Raw genomic sequence first — 10,985 nt, 5'->3', positions numbered from 1 at the left:
AGTGAACAAATCATCAGTAAAATGAACTTTTATGCTTCTAATATTGAGCGTTGAGTTGAATGACAATGTCCATAAGATATATGTATTGGAGATGGGCGGTTAAAGTTATGTTCACACTAGAATGAATAAAATATGTTAATGAATTGAGCCAATGTTGATGATGATAAAGAACATATATTGTGTTCATTAAAAGAATCATTTTTTTACAAGATTGATGAAACAATCTCAGTAGCTCTACTTAAAAGAAAAACTTTTACAAATATAATTAGAACATGCAAAATACATATTTTGGGATATGCTAAAACCTAGGATGCATGATGCATCATCATCCTCGTCTCGCGATTGTCGAACACAGATACAGCATCAACAAATATACAGCAGTGGCATATACCAATCAATTTTTAGTTTTGTACATTTAGACAACTCGTTGACATGTCAGGACACACCAAAAATTGTGTCCAAATCATTTTTTTACTAGTATAATTGAACATATCGTGACAAATTGCCACTAAGTGTCCAAGTCAAACATGAAATTGACAAGTTGTTGACATGTGACAAAAAATCCGATGGTATTTCCAAATTATTTTTTTATTTTGCATTGGTAGACAATTTGTTGACATGTATGGATACGTTACTGACACGTAAAATGTCAAGCGGAATTATGCAATTGGACATGTCAATGACACATAACAACATATAGGGAGATTATTATCAACGATGTTGTTAGTAACTATATATGATAATGTCGACGATGTTATTGTCAGCAATCACCGACAGTGATTTAATTGTTGATAAATGAGCACCACGTAGTTATGGAAAATAAAAGTTTATATTCTTTTATAAATTATGTACTATGATATGTTAATTTTTTTTAATTGTTATTTTATTTCTAAGATAATTCTGTTAGTATTTTACTTTTCTATTTTTACTGCTTTATCTATTGATAATTTTTTTCCCAGTAAATTAGATTTATTAAAATGTTTATATTTTAATAATAATTAGTGAAAAAGTCATTTGTCATCTTAAGTTACTTTTTGGGTTACAAACATTTTGTTGAACATTTATTTTTTTATATTTTTATTATTTTATTTAATGATAGGATTTTCTATAATAAATTAAGCATTTATTTGGCAAATTTAGAAATTGCTTATAAAGATGAATAGTAATTCGTGTCACAAAATGTGTGATTAAATAATAAGTAGTAGTTATAAATATTTGATTAAAATTGATGTTTGACTTTGACTGTATTTATGAACCATTTATAGATTTATATCCAAAAGAAGGCTAAATTCAAGAAGATAATACTTTTCTTTTCTTTTCTTTTTTTGAATTATCTCCACAGAAGGGAGAGAAAATGAAAAAACTTTACATAGACAAATAGATTTCTGGCTAAAACTATGAGCAAAATGCGAAGCCAATGACGATTAGATGTGGAATGTTTTTTTATTTAATATTTTATCGCAGCTTCATTATTGTTAATAATAATATTCCGTTTTAATTATTATATATGTTATGTTCAAAATAATTAGATTTCTTTTTTATTAATTAAGACCTTAAAGACTAATTGAATAATTTCAAGAATATGTTAGTCTATTATTACATACAAGGACATACCAACACTAAGCCCCCATTTGGACCCCCATTATTTTTATTATAATGGGGGAATAGTGTTTTTTTTATAAAATAAATGGTCGTAAAAGAATAAAAAAATTCTAATTTACGTGTAATATTATTTTATTGCAGATTGTGTGGTTAAAAATGGGATAAAACAAAATTTAATTTAATTTGATGAGATGTAATGGAGGTCAAACGAGGACTAAACCAATTAAAGATTGCGCTTTACAGTTTATGTAGTGTTAAATTAGAACTCTTTTTTATTATCGCTATCCAAATGACACCTTTCAATAAATTTCTTATATGGCTCTTTTGTTAGGTTAAAGATAACGGAGTTTCTCAAGCAATAATGTGTTGATTTAGTCGCACATGTACTGTTTAATCTTATTTAATTAATAATAATGACGTTATTACATACAAGGACATACCAACACTAAGCCCCCATTTGGACCCCCATTATTTTTATTATAATGGGGGAATAGTGTTTTTTTATAAAATAAATGGTCGTAAAAGAATAAAAAAATTCTAATTTACGTGTAATATTATTTTATTGCAAATTGTGTGGTTGAAAATGGGATAAAGCAAAATTTAATTTAATTTGATGAGATGTAATGGAGGTCAAACGAGGACTAAACCAATTAAAGACTACGCTTTACAGTTTATGTAGTGTTAAATTAAAACTCTTTTTTATTTTCGCTATACAAATGACACCTTTCAAGAAATTTCTTATATGGCTCTTTTGTTATGTTAAAGATAACGGAGTTTCTCAAGCAATAATGTGTTGATCTAGTCGCACGTGTACTGTTTAATCTTATTTAATTAATAATAATGACGTTGGCATGATTCATTCTATTTAAGCTCCATGATTTGACAAGAGAGAATTAGGTTTCATACATTGTAAACAAGCATTCATAAATATCCTAACAAACCCTAGCTAGTTGTTCGAAATGACATTGAATGTGTAGTCAAAATTGTGGTGCTAAGGGAGAGGAAGTTAGGGGACTGTCTTGGTTCAAACATATCCAAACATTTGTGTATTTACTTGCCTAAATGAAGATAAAGTTGACATCCCGTCTTGCATTCTTATTTAATCAATCATCTTGTTTGAATCATGTATAGTCATTTGGCAACAATTTGAACCTTTCGTATTATTCTTTTTTATGTAAGAATGATAATACTTTTTAAGCAATTATCGTGTAGTATGAATATGAGCTATACGAGTTTGTTTTGAGATGAGCCATTGATTGAGTCGAGCTTACAATTTTTTTGAGGTCTACGAGCTCACTTGATTAAGCTTGTGGGTACGAACCCACAATCAGTTCCATTTGAGCTGGTGGATTGGCTCTTTTTGTTAACTTATTTGATTAATTTCTTAAAAGAATGCTCGTAAGCCCCATGAGCCAGATGATCGAGCTGAGCCGATTTGGATCGGGCAATTACCGTCCGCACATGAAGTTCTACTAAAAAAACGTAAAAGTTATGTCAAACGAATCCTAAGTAGATGTTCAGTAAACGATACAAACAAAAGTTTTTCCATCATAAAGTTCAATTTAACTTTTTCTACGTTGAATTTGACGTTAAACTTATATATAGAGTTGACTCAGTGATACAAGTGTAAGTACGAGTTTGTTTTGAGATGAGCCATTGATTGAGTCGAGCTTACAATTTTTTTGAGGTCTACGAGCTCACTTGATTAAGCTTGTGGGTACGAACCCACAATCAGTTCCATTTGAGCTGGTGAATTGGCTCTTTTTTTTAACTTATTTGATTAATTTCTTAAAAGAATGCTCGTAAGCCCCATGAGCCAGATGATCGAGCTGAGCCGATTTGGATCAGGCAATTACCGTCCGCACATGAAGTTCTACTAAAAAACGTAAAAGTTATGTCAAACGAATCCTAAGTAGATGTTAAGTAAACGATACAAACAAAAGTTTTTCCATCATAAAGTTCAATTTAGCTTTTTCTACGTTGAATTTGACGTTAAACTTATATATAGAGTTGACTCAGTGATACAAGTGTAAGCTCACTCTACGATACGAACCAAATTGAGCAATATTATTAAATGAAATAATACATTAAAATATTGGGATAGGAAAAAGGAAACCTTTCAATTTGAGTTGCCTAATATTTTAATGCAACATTGATTACACTCAACAAACACTAAGACCACATCAGCTGATCACAAAAGTCAAAGTTTGACCAAATCTTCATCATAGTATTGAGGTTGTAAAGTGGAGGAAATTCCAGAAAGTTTAAGAAAAATACAAAACTGCACAAAAAAATACCCCTACGTGTCAAAAAATTGAATAATACGTACTTCGGCCACCCTTCCTTTCGAAAATATTTCACTAACTTTGTAAGTTCTGTATTTTCTAAGTACACGTGTTTGCACGTGTCGTGTGTACAATTCCCCATGTGTACCCACGTGTTTTAATCCACGCTTGAAAATTGAACTGCTCATACACGTGTCAAATTAATCTTACGATTATAATAAAATTTTGGTAATTAAATAATAGTGAGTTAAGTTTGCATATAATGGACGGTTAGTAATCTAGAGACATTCACATATTTCAAGTGAATGCCAATAATTTTTAATGAAACGAGGAAACAACTGTCCTATATATAATCTGTCGAAAAATGTGTCGAGATTGACTATTTTAACAATGTTGATGAATCATAATACCATGTTTTACATGATTCATTATAGAAATGTGGATTAGACTATTTTTTTAGTTTGAATGTCGGTCAAATTAATGTTAAGTTAAATGTTACATGACCGATGACTCGAACTTTCTTCTTTGGAGCTCAACTTTCGTGACTCAAGTCTAAATTGTGTGATTCAATAATATTGGCTGATCTTATATGCGATCATTTCTCGTTAAATTTTTATATACCACACAACTGTGTGTCATGATTTGAGTGAATTACCCAATTGGTCAATGGACTTTGTAAAAGGTTTTCATAGAGTCATTCAACTTTAAAAATCATACAATTTATCACTATACTTTGCAACAGGTTTTCACGAGATCACTGAACTTTAAAAATCAGCAAATTCATCACTGAATTTTGTAAAATATTTTCCAATGGGTCATTAAAGTTCGGTGATCCTGTGAAAATCTTTTGTCAAATTCAGTAATGAATTGAGTGATTTTAAGTTCAATGATCCCGTGGAGACTTTTTACAAAGTTCAATAATGAATTTGATGATTTTTAAAGTTCAATGACCTCGTAGAAACTTTTTCAAGGTTCAATAACCATTGGATAATTCCCTCTCATGATTTCAATTTAAAGCTAGGAGACTTGTATCACACGTCAAAAAGAAAAAGGGGGGGGGGTTGGATATATGATTTATATATAGATTTGAAGTCTTCAATTTCAATAGCTAATTTTCGAAATGTGACTCTCTCAAAATTATAACAGTTATAGAAGAACATGCATCACGTCTATATATTGTAATCGAACGATGCAGATAATGTTGTCGACACAAGGGGGGGGGGTTGGATATATGATTTATATATAGATTTGAAGTCTTCAATTTCAATAGCTAATTTTCGAAATGTGACTCTCTCAAAATTATAACAGTTATAGAAGAACATGCATCACGTCTATATATTGTAATCGAACGATGCAGATAATGTTGTCGACACAATAATAGTCCATTGGAATTAGTCATGAACTAATGCAAAGTCAGTTAAACGTGGACACAGAAACTGAAATCATGATAATTTGTCATAATTCCTATTAAAATGTATGATTTATGGAATTGGAGTCTTCATCTTCAACATTAGTATCTTGAGATATGGATGTCTCAAAATTTATATTATTATTTTAATGTTTTTGTCCCAGGAGAAAAAGACAAACACAGTAAATATGTGTATTCTAGAAGCTTAGCGAGAATATGGCACGTGGCAAAGCAGCCTGGTGACTCAACGGTGGTGTGTTATATTGTTTACGGTACATGCACCATTGGGATAAGATCGGCCGGTTGCACCCAACCACGTATACGTGGCACACTTTAAATGGTAAAAAAAGGGGGACCCTCTTTTGACTACGAGAAAAGGACGACCGTACTTATCTTTAAACCTCCTGCGTATATAAATAACCGCCAAATCGCCCATTTGAGAAGAATAAAATTAGAAAAATCATTTTGCAGATTTGGAAAACTCTCCAGTTTCTAAAGCTGCAACGGATGATTAAAAAAATGGGTTTTGAAGAATCGGACCCGATTTCACAACTGAGTTTGCCCCCCGGGTTTCGATTTTATCCCACAGATGAGGAGCTTTTAGTTCAGTATTTACGCAGAAAAATTGCAGGTCACCATTTTGCTCTACAAATCATTGCTGATATTGATTTGTACAAGTTTCATCCATGGGATCTTCCCAGTAAGTTTTTCCTCCTCTGTTACATCGAATCTCTTCATTCTGTAATTTCAATTTTCTAAACTTTTTCTGGGTCTTTTTGGTGAAGGCAAAGCTATCTTTGGAGAAAAGGAATGGTACTTTTTCAGTCCAAGAGACAGAAAATACCCAAATGGATCGAGACCCAATAGAGTGGCCGGTTCTGGGTATTGGAAAGCCACGGGAACTGATAAGATTATAACTTCAGGAGGACTAAAAGTTGGTATAAAAAAATCCCTTGTTTTTTACATAGGAAAAGCGCCCAAAGGAACCAAAACCAATTGGATTATGCACGAATACAAGCTTATAGAATCCCCCAGTAAAAATGGTGGCTCAAGGGTAAGAAATTTTATAAGCTTAACACACAGACATCTTCATATGTATATATATTTGTAAATTTGGTGCTGATGGGTTCTTTTTTTGGTGATGTTTTGTGTTTTTCAGTTGGATGATTGGGTGCTATGCCGGATTTACAAGAACAACTCATCAAATGGGCAAAAGCCTACTTTTTCTGATGCTCAGAGCAAAGAGCATAGTCATGGTTCAACTTCGTCGTCATCGCATCAATACGACGACGTTTTGGAGTCCTTGCCGGAGATTGATAACCGGTTTTTCTCTTTGCCGAGAATGAATTCTTTGAAGACTATTCATCAAGAAGATCAGAAGTTGAATCTTCAAAACCTGGGCTCTGGGAATTTTGACTGGCCCACTTTAGCTGGGCTCAACTCGGTGCCTGACCTCGGTCAAGTCCAAACGGGACAAACTCAGGGAATTATGAACAGCCAAAATATCATGAATGGCCACAATGACATGTATGTCCCTGCTATGCAGCAACAAATTGGCCGTGTTGTAGATGAGGAGGTACAGAGTGGACTCAGAACACAGCGAGTTGACAACTCGGGGTTGCTTCTGCAAAATGTGAATGGATTTTCACAGAGTTCTACGTCCAGCAACTCGCTTGACCCGTTTGGGGCTCGGTTTCTGACTCAGCCGGGTGGTTTCGGGTTTAGGCAGTGAAAATGATAATAAATGGAAGTGTAGGGGTGGATTAATGTAAAAAAATGGAATTCTTTGGGTTTGGGTTTTTTGTTCCTGATCACAAGCTCTAAGGAGCCTACTTTTATGGGCTAGTTGGCCTCGAAGGCCCAATACTTTGTTCTTGATGGGTTAGGTTAGAATTTAGCTTTTGCTAAAACTCAATTCTCTATTATTTTGTTAAAATTTTTCTATTTGAAAAAAATAATAATAATAAAAAGGCTAATAGTAGCAGTAGTTAAGAGCCCTTTATGAAGGGTTTTTGTTTATTTCTTTTTGTAGAAGTATTTGATTTAATTGGCTTCTTTTGAAAGCGTTTTTAGTTAATTATTTAGACAGATTTAGAAGTAAATTTTTAATTTTAGAAATAGCTTTTGACTTTTTAAAAGTATTGTTGAATAGGTTTTAAAAATCGTTCATTTAATATCGTGAAAAATGTCTCATGTAACACCATTTAGTTTTGTGTCACAACTCGCTTATTCGCTCCACGAGGATGCGCACAGGAAATCAGAAACTAGTAGATTCAGATACGAAGCAAACATAAAATAAACCAAATTTGATACCTGAATATTCGGTTTGATAACCTGCTACTACAGGAAATCAGAAACTAGTAGATTCAGATACGAAGCAACATAAAATAAACCAAATTTGATACTTGAATATTCGGTTTGATAACCTGCTACTAATTCTTCTTCTGCTTTCGAGGATCAATTCAATAAAAGAAATTAGGGTCTGTTTTGAATTCATTTTATTTTACCCTAGACTTCATTAAAATTTTATGAATCGATTCTTGAATGCCCGCTATGGTAGAATATTCATGTGGGACGCCTCCCACTGGGGGCCCGCTATGTCAAAAGCGAGAGAACCCTATTCCTCTCTTTCCTTTTTTCGCCCCCATATCGCCGCACGACTTTAGATGGTAATGGTGCATATTTAATTTGAGGGAAACTCATCGTTTCTCTTTTGTTAATACACTCGAGAATTTTGATAAGAGTTTTCTCATTTTCATAGCTTAGACATGACTAGTCATAATGTAGATTAATATTCTCAAGAATATTGACGAGTTTTCCCACTTTCGTAGTTTAAACATAACTAGTCATAATACACGTTTTTTCGCAGTTTAAATATTAGTCATAGAGTTGTGGAGAATTTGTTCTTGTCAAGTTGTGGAGAATTTGTTCTTGTCAAGATCAAGATTAGGCCATGTGCCTAAATATGATAGTGAATATGGAATCATTCTCTTGACAAAGCAGCTTCCTAGCTTTTAGGTGGTCGAGGAGCCTTGCTGAATTTTTGACTAGTCATAATGAACGTCTTCAATTTGTGACCCTCGTTGGATTGGAGCTCTTTATATTTTATATAAAATATCATGTCTTAAGTCTCTTGACGATCATCATCCTTAAGAAGTGGCATTATGACCTTGTCTTAATTTAGATGTTTTGTGATTACTGTCAAGACATATTTTTACCTCTCTCTATCCTATATTCATCGCTTGCTTGATGATATGATTATTTTGCTTTGCGTCGGCCGCTCTAGAAAATGCAAAAATCCTTTGTGCATGCAAGTTATATCATGGACGCTGACTTGAAAGCTTTTGAAGGGAGAGAGCAATAGGCAAGCCATTTAAAGGTGAAGGAGGAGGAGAAGGTTTCCAATATGAAAAAGTATTTGGAGGCTTAAGATGCTCTAGTTGAAAAGCAAGAAAAAGAGATTGACAGCCTTCACTCTTCACTTGCCCATGCCCGGGGTGATGCTGTGAGCGTTACGAAGCCTTTTATGAGTTTACCAAAGATATGGACATTTATGGGTCTGTTATAATTCGAATTAGATCTGAAACCATTTTATTAAAAGAGGAACAGATTTGATACCAATTTGTTGAGAATTCGACCAAATAATTCAAGATGAGCATAATATGAGTAAATATGAAAATAATGGATTACAAAGAAAACAAGACCTACATAGAAATCCAAATTAGGGAAAATCATGGGTAGAGATAAAGAATTTGCTCTAGTTAATAGTAAGGAATTACAAAGGATCTCTTTGAGTCTAACTAATTGGACAATTAGTCAATTTCAATATTATTTCCTATCACATATTTATAACCAAACAATTCCTAAAATAATAGGAGAATTAATAAATGAAGATTTTTAATGTAGAAACATATTGCTGAATAATTAAAAAAGAATTGGATAAAAATGGAAAAAATGTAACAGTAGAAAGAAAACATACGAAATTTTGGATTGGGCCTATAAGACTATTCCTAAAAGAAGAAGATGAGACGAGCAATACTCATCGCTATGCTACAATGTACGATAAATTTCGGCCATTCGAGTTCGTTTAGGACTCGAAAATAGATTTTTAAAGTTTTAGCGCTATTTCTGTCATTTAGTTTATTTTGGATTCTTTCCAAATGTTAGTTTATTTAAACTTTGTTTTCATTAATTTTAGTTACTATAAATATGTTTCCATGCAAAATCTTATAAATAAAGGGATTATTTCATTTTTTTTAATTATCTTTTATTAACATAAATTTGTGAGTTTATTCTCTCTATAATTTGGATTGTATCTAAATTTCGTGTTCTTAAGGTTTTCGTTTAAATTCCTTGTTTCGCGCTGTGTCATTAATATAAGGTGGAGTCCCAACACAATGATTAAAACTAATAATGGAATATTTGTAATGAAATAGGAGTCAAAAAACTATTAAAAATGGAAATCATTCTCTTTATTCTTATTGAACTCTTTCAAGACTTCCTCAAGTCTACTAAAAACTTCCAATACTACTCCAACAGTATTCCCAATCAAATACTTAACAAGAATTTAGGTCACAATCCAATTCTAACAAACTCCACTTTGACACGAATTTCATTGCAAGAAATAAAACTAAACTCTTCAACTCCAAACAAAATACTCAACCAAATTACTCCATCTCTTCCAACATGCCCCTCTAAACACATTCAACAACTATGAAAACAAATTCTAAGCCCTGCTTACAAGCATAATTAACTTGCGCCCCAACCTTACTTAAATCATCTAGTTCACTTCTAGCTCCAGTCGAACCACCAAAACTGCTCAAATCACCATGAGCACTTCCAACTCCACTTGAATTGTCAAAAATGATCAAATCACCATGAGCAACATAATCAATAAGATTACAACTAGCTCCACCCAAGCTATTGGAAGATTTTCCAATATTATTGTTCGAATTACCATGAATAACTCGATCACGAGAATGATATGAGCAATATGAAAATAATGGATCATAAAGAAAACAAGATTTACGAGGAAACTCGAATCCAGAAAAGCCATGGGAAGAGATAAAGAATTTACTATAATTAATAGCAAAGAATTACAAATGATCTCTTTGGACCAATAACTAATTGGACAATTGGTCAATTCTAATTTATGTTGTATACCACATATTTATAATCAAAGAATTCTTAAATACTAGAAGAATTAATATACAAAGAGTTTCATATAATGTGAAGTCACAATACAATGGTTAAAACTAATAATAAAATATTTGGGATGAAATATGAGTCAAAAAATTGCCAAAAAGGGAAATCACTTTCCTCATCTTTCTTGAACTCTTTCAAGATTTCTTCAAGTCTACTACAAACTCTCAATACTATTCCAACATTATTTTTCATCAAAATACTAAACAAGAATTTAGGTCACAACCTAATTCTAACATGATTGTCAATAAAAGTTTCAATTGCACTAATTAAGGAGTGGTTGACTTCAATTTGTGGAGAAATAGCGGTGGTGATGGTGGTGGTGAGAGTAATAGTATTTTTTTTGTGACACTTGGCGTGGGAAATTCTTATTGAAATACTTTAATTTTTATTTTCAAAACGTAAATAAATGAATGGGCCTAATTTCTTCAGTTTTGTAGGTCTATTAATTTTCAATGGACTGACTCGACCTTCATCTAGGTCTGATT

General features: G+C 32.5%; 1 protein-coding gene across 1 annotated transcript; it reads left to right on the top strand.

Moving 5' to 3' along the window:
* The first annotated feature begins 5,745 nt into the window (after window positions 1-5,745).
* LOC111393460 (NAC domain-containing protein 72-like) lies at window positions 5,746-7,318 on the top strand. The gene is made up of 3 exons (XM_023018990.1): window positions 5,746-5,995; window positions 6,081-6,349; window positions 6,455-7,318. Exons 1-3 carry the CDS (start codon window positions 5,803-5,805, stop codon window positions 7,025-7,027), a joined length of 1,035 nt encoding a protein of 344 aa, XP_022874758.1. The 5' UTR covers window positions 5,746-5,802; the 3' UTR covers window positions 7,028-7,318.
* Window positions 7,319-10,985: the final 3,667 nt, after the last annotated feature.

This window comes from Olea europaea, chromosome 4 (genome assembly GCF_002742605.1).
Source record: "Olea europaea var. sylvestris chromosome 4, O_europaea_v1, whole genome shotgun sequence".
In the NCBI taxonomy this organism is placed as follows: Eukaryota; Viridiplantae; Streptophyta; class Magnoliopsida; order Lamiales; family Oleaceae; genus Olea; species Olea europaea.
The sequence above is the reverse complement of the archived record's forward strand: the minus strand, read 5'-3'. Positions and strand labels throughout refer to the sequence as shown.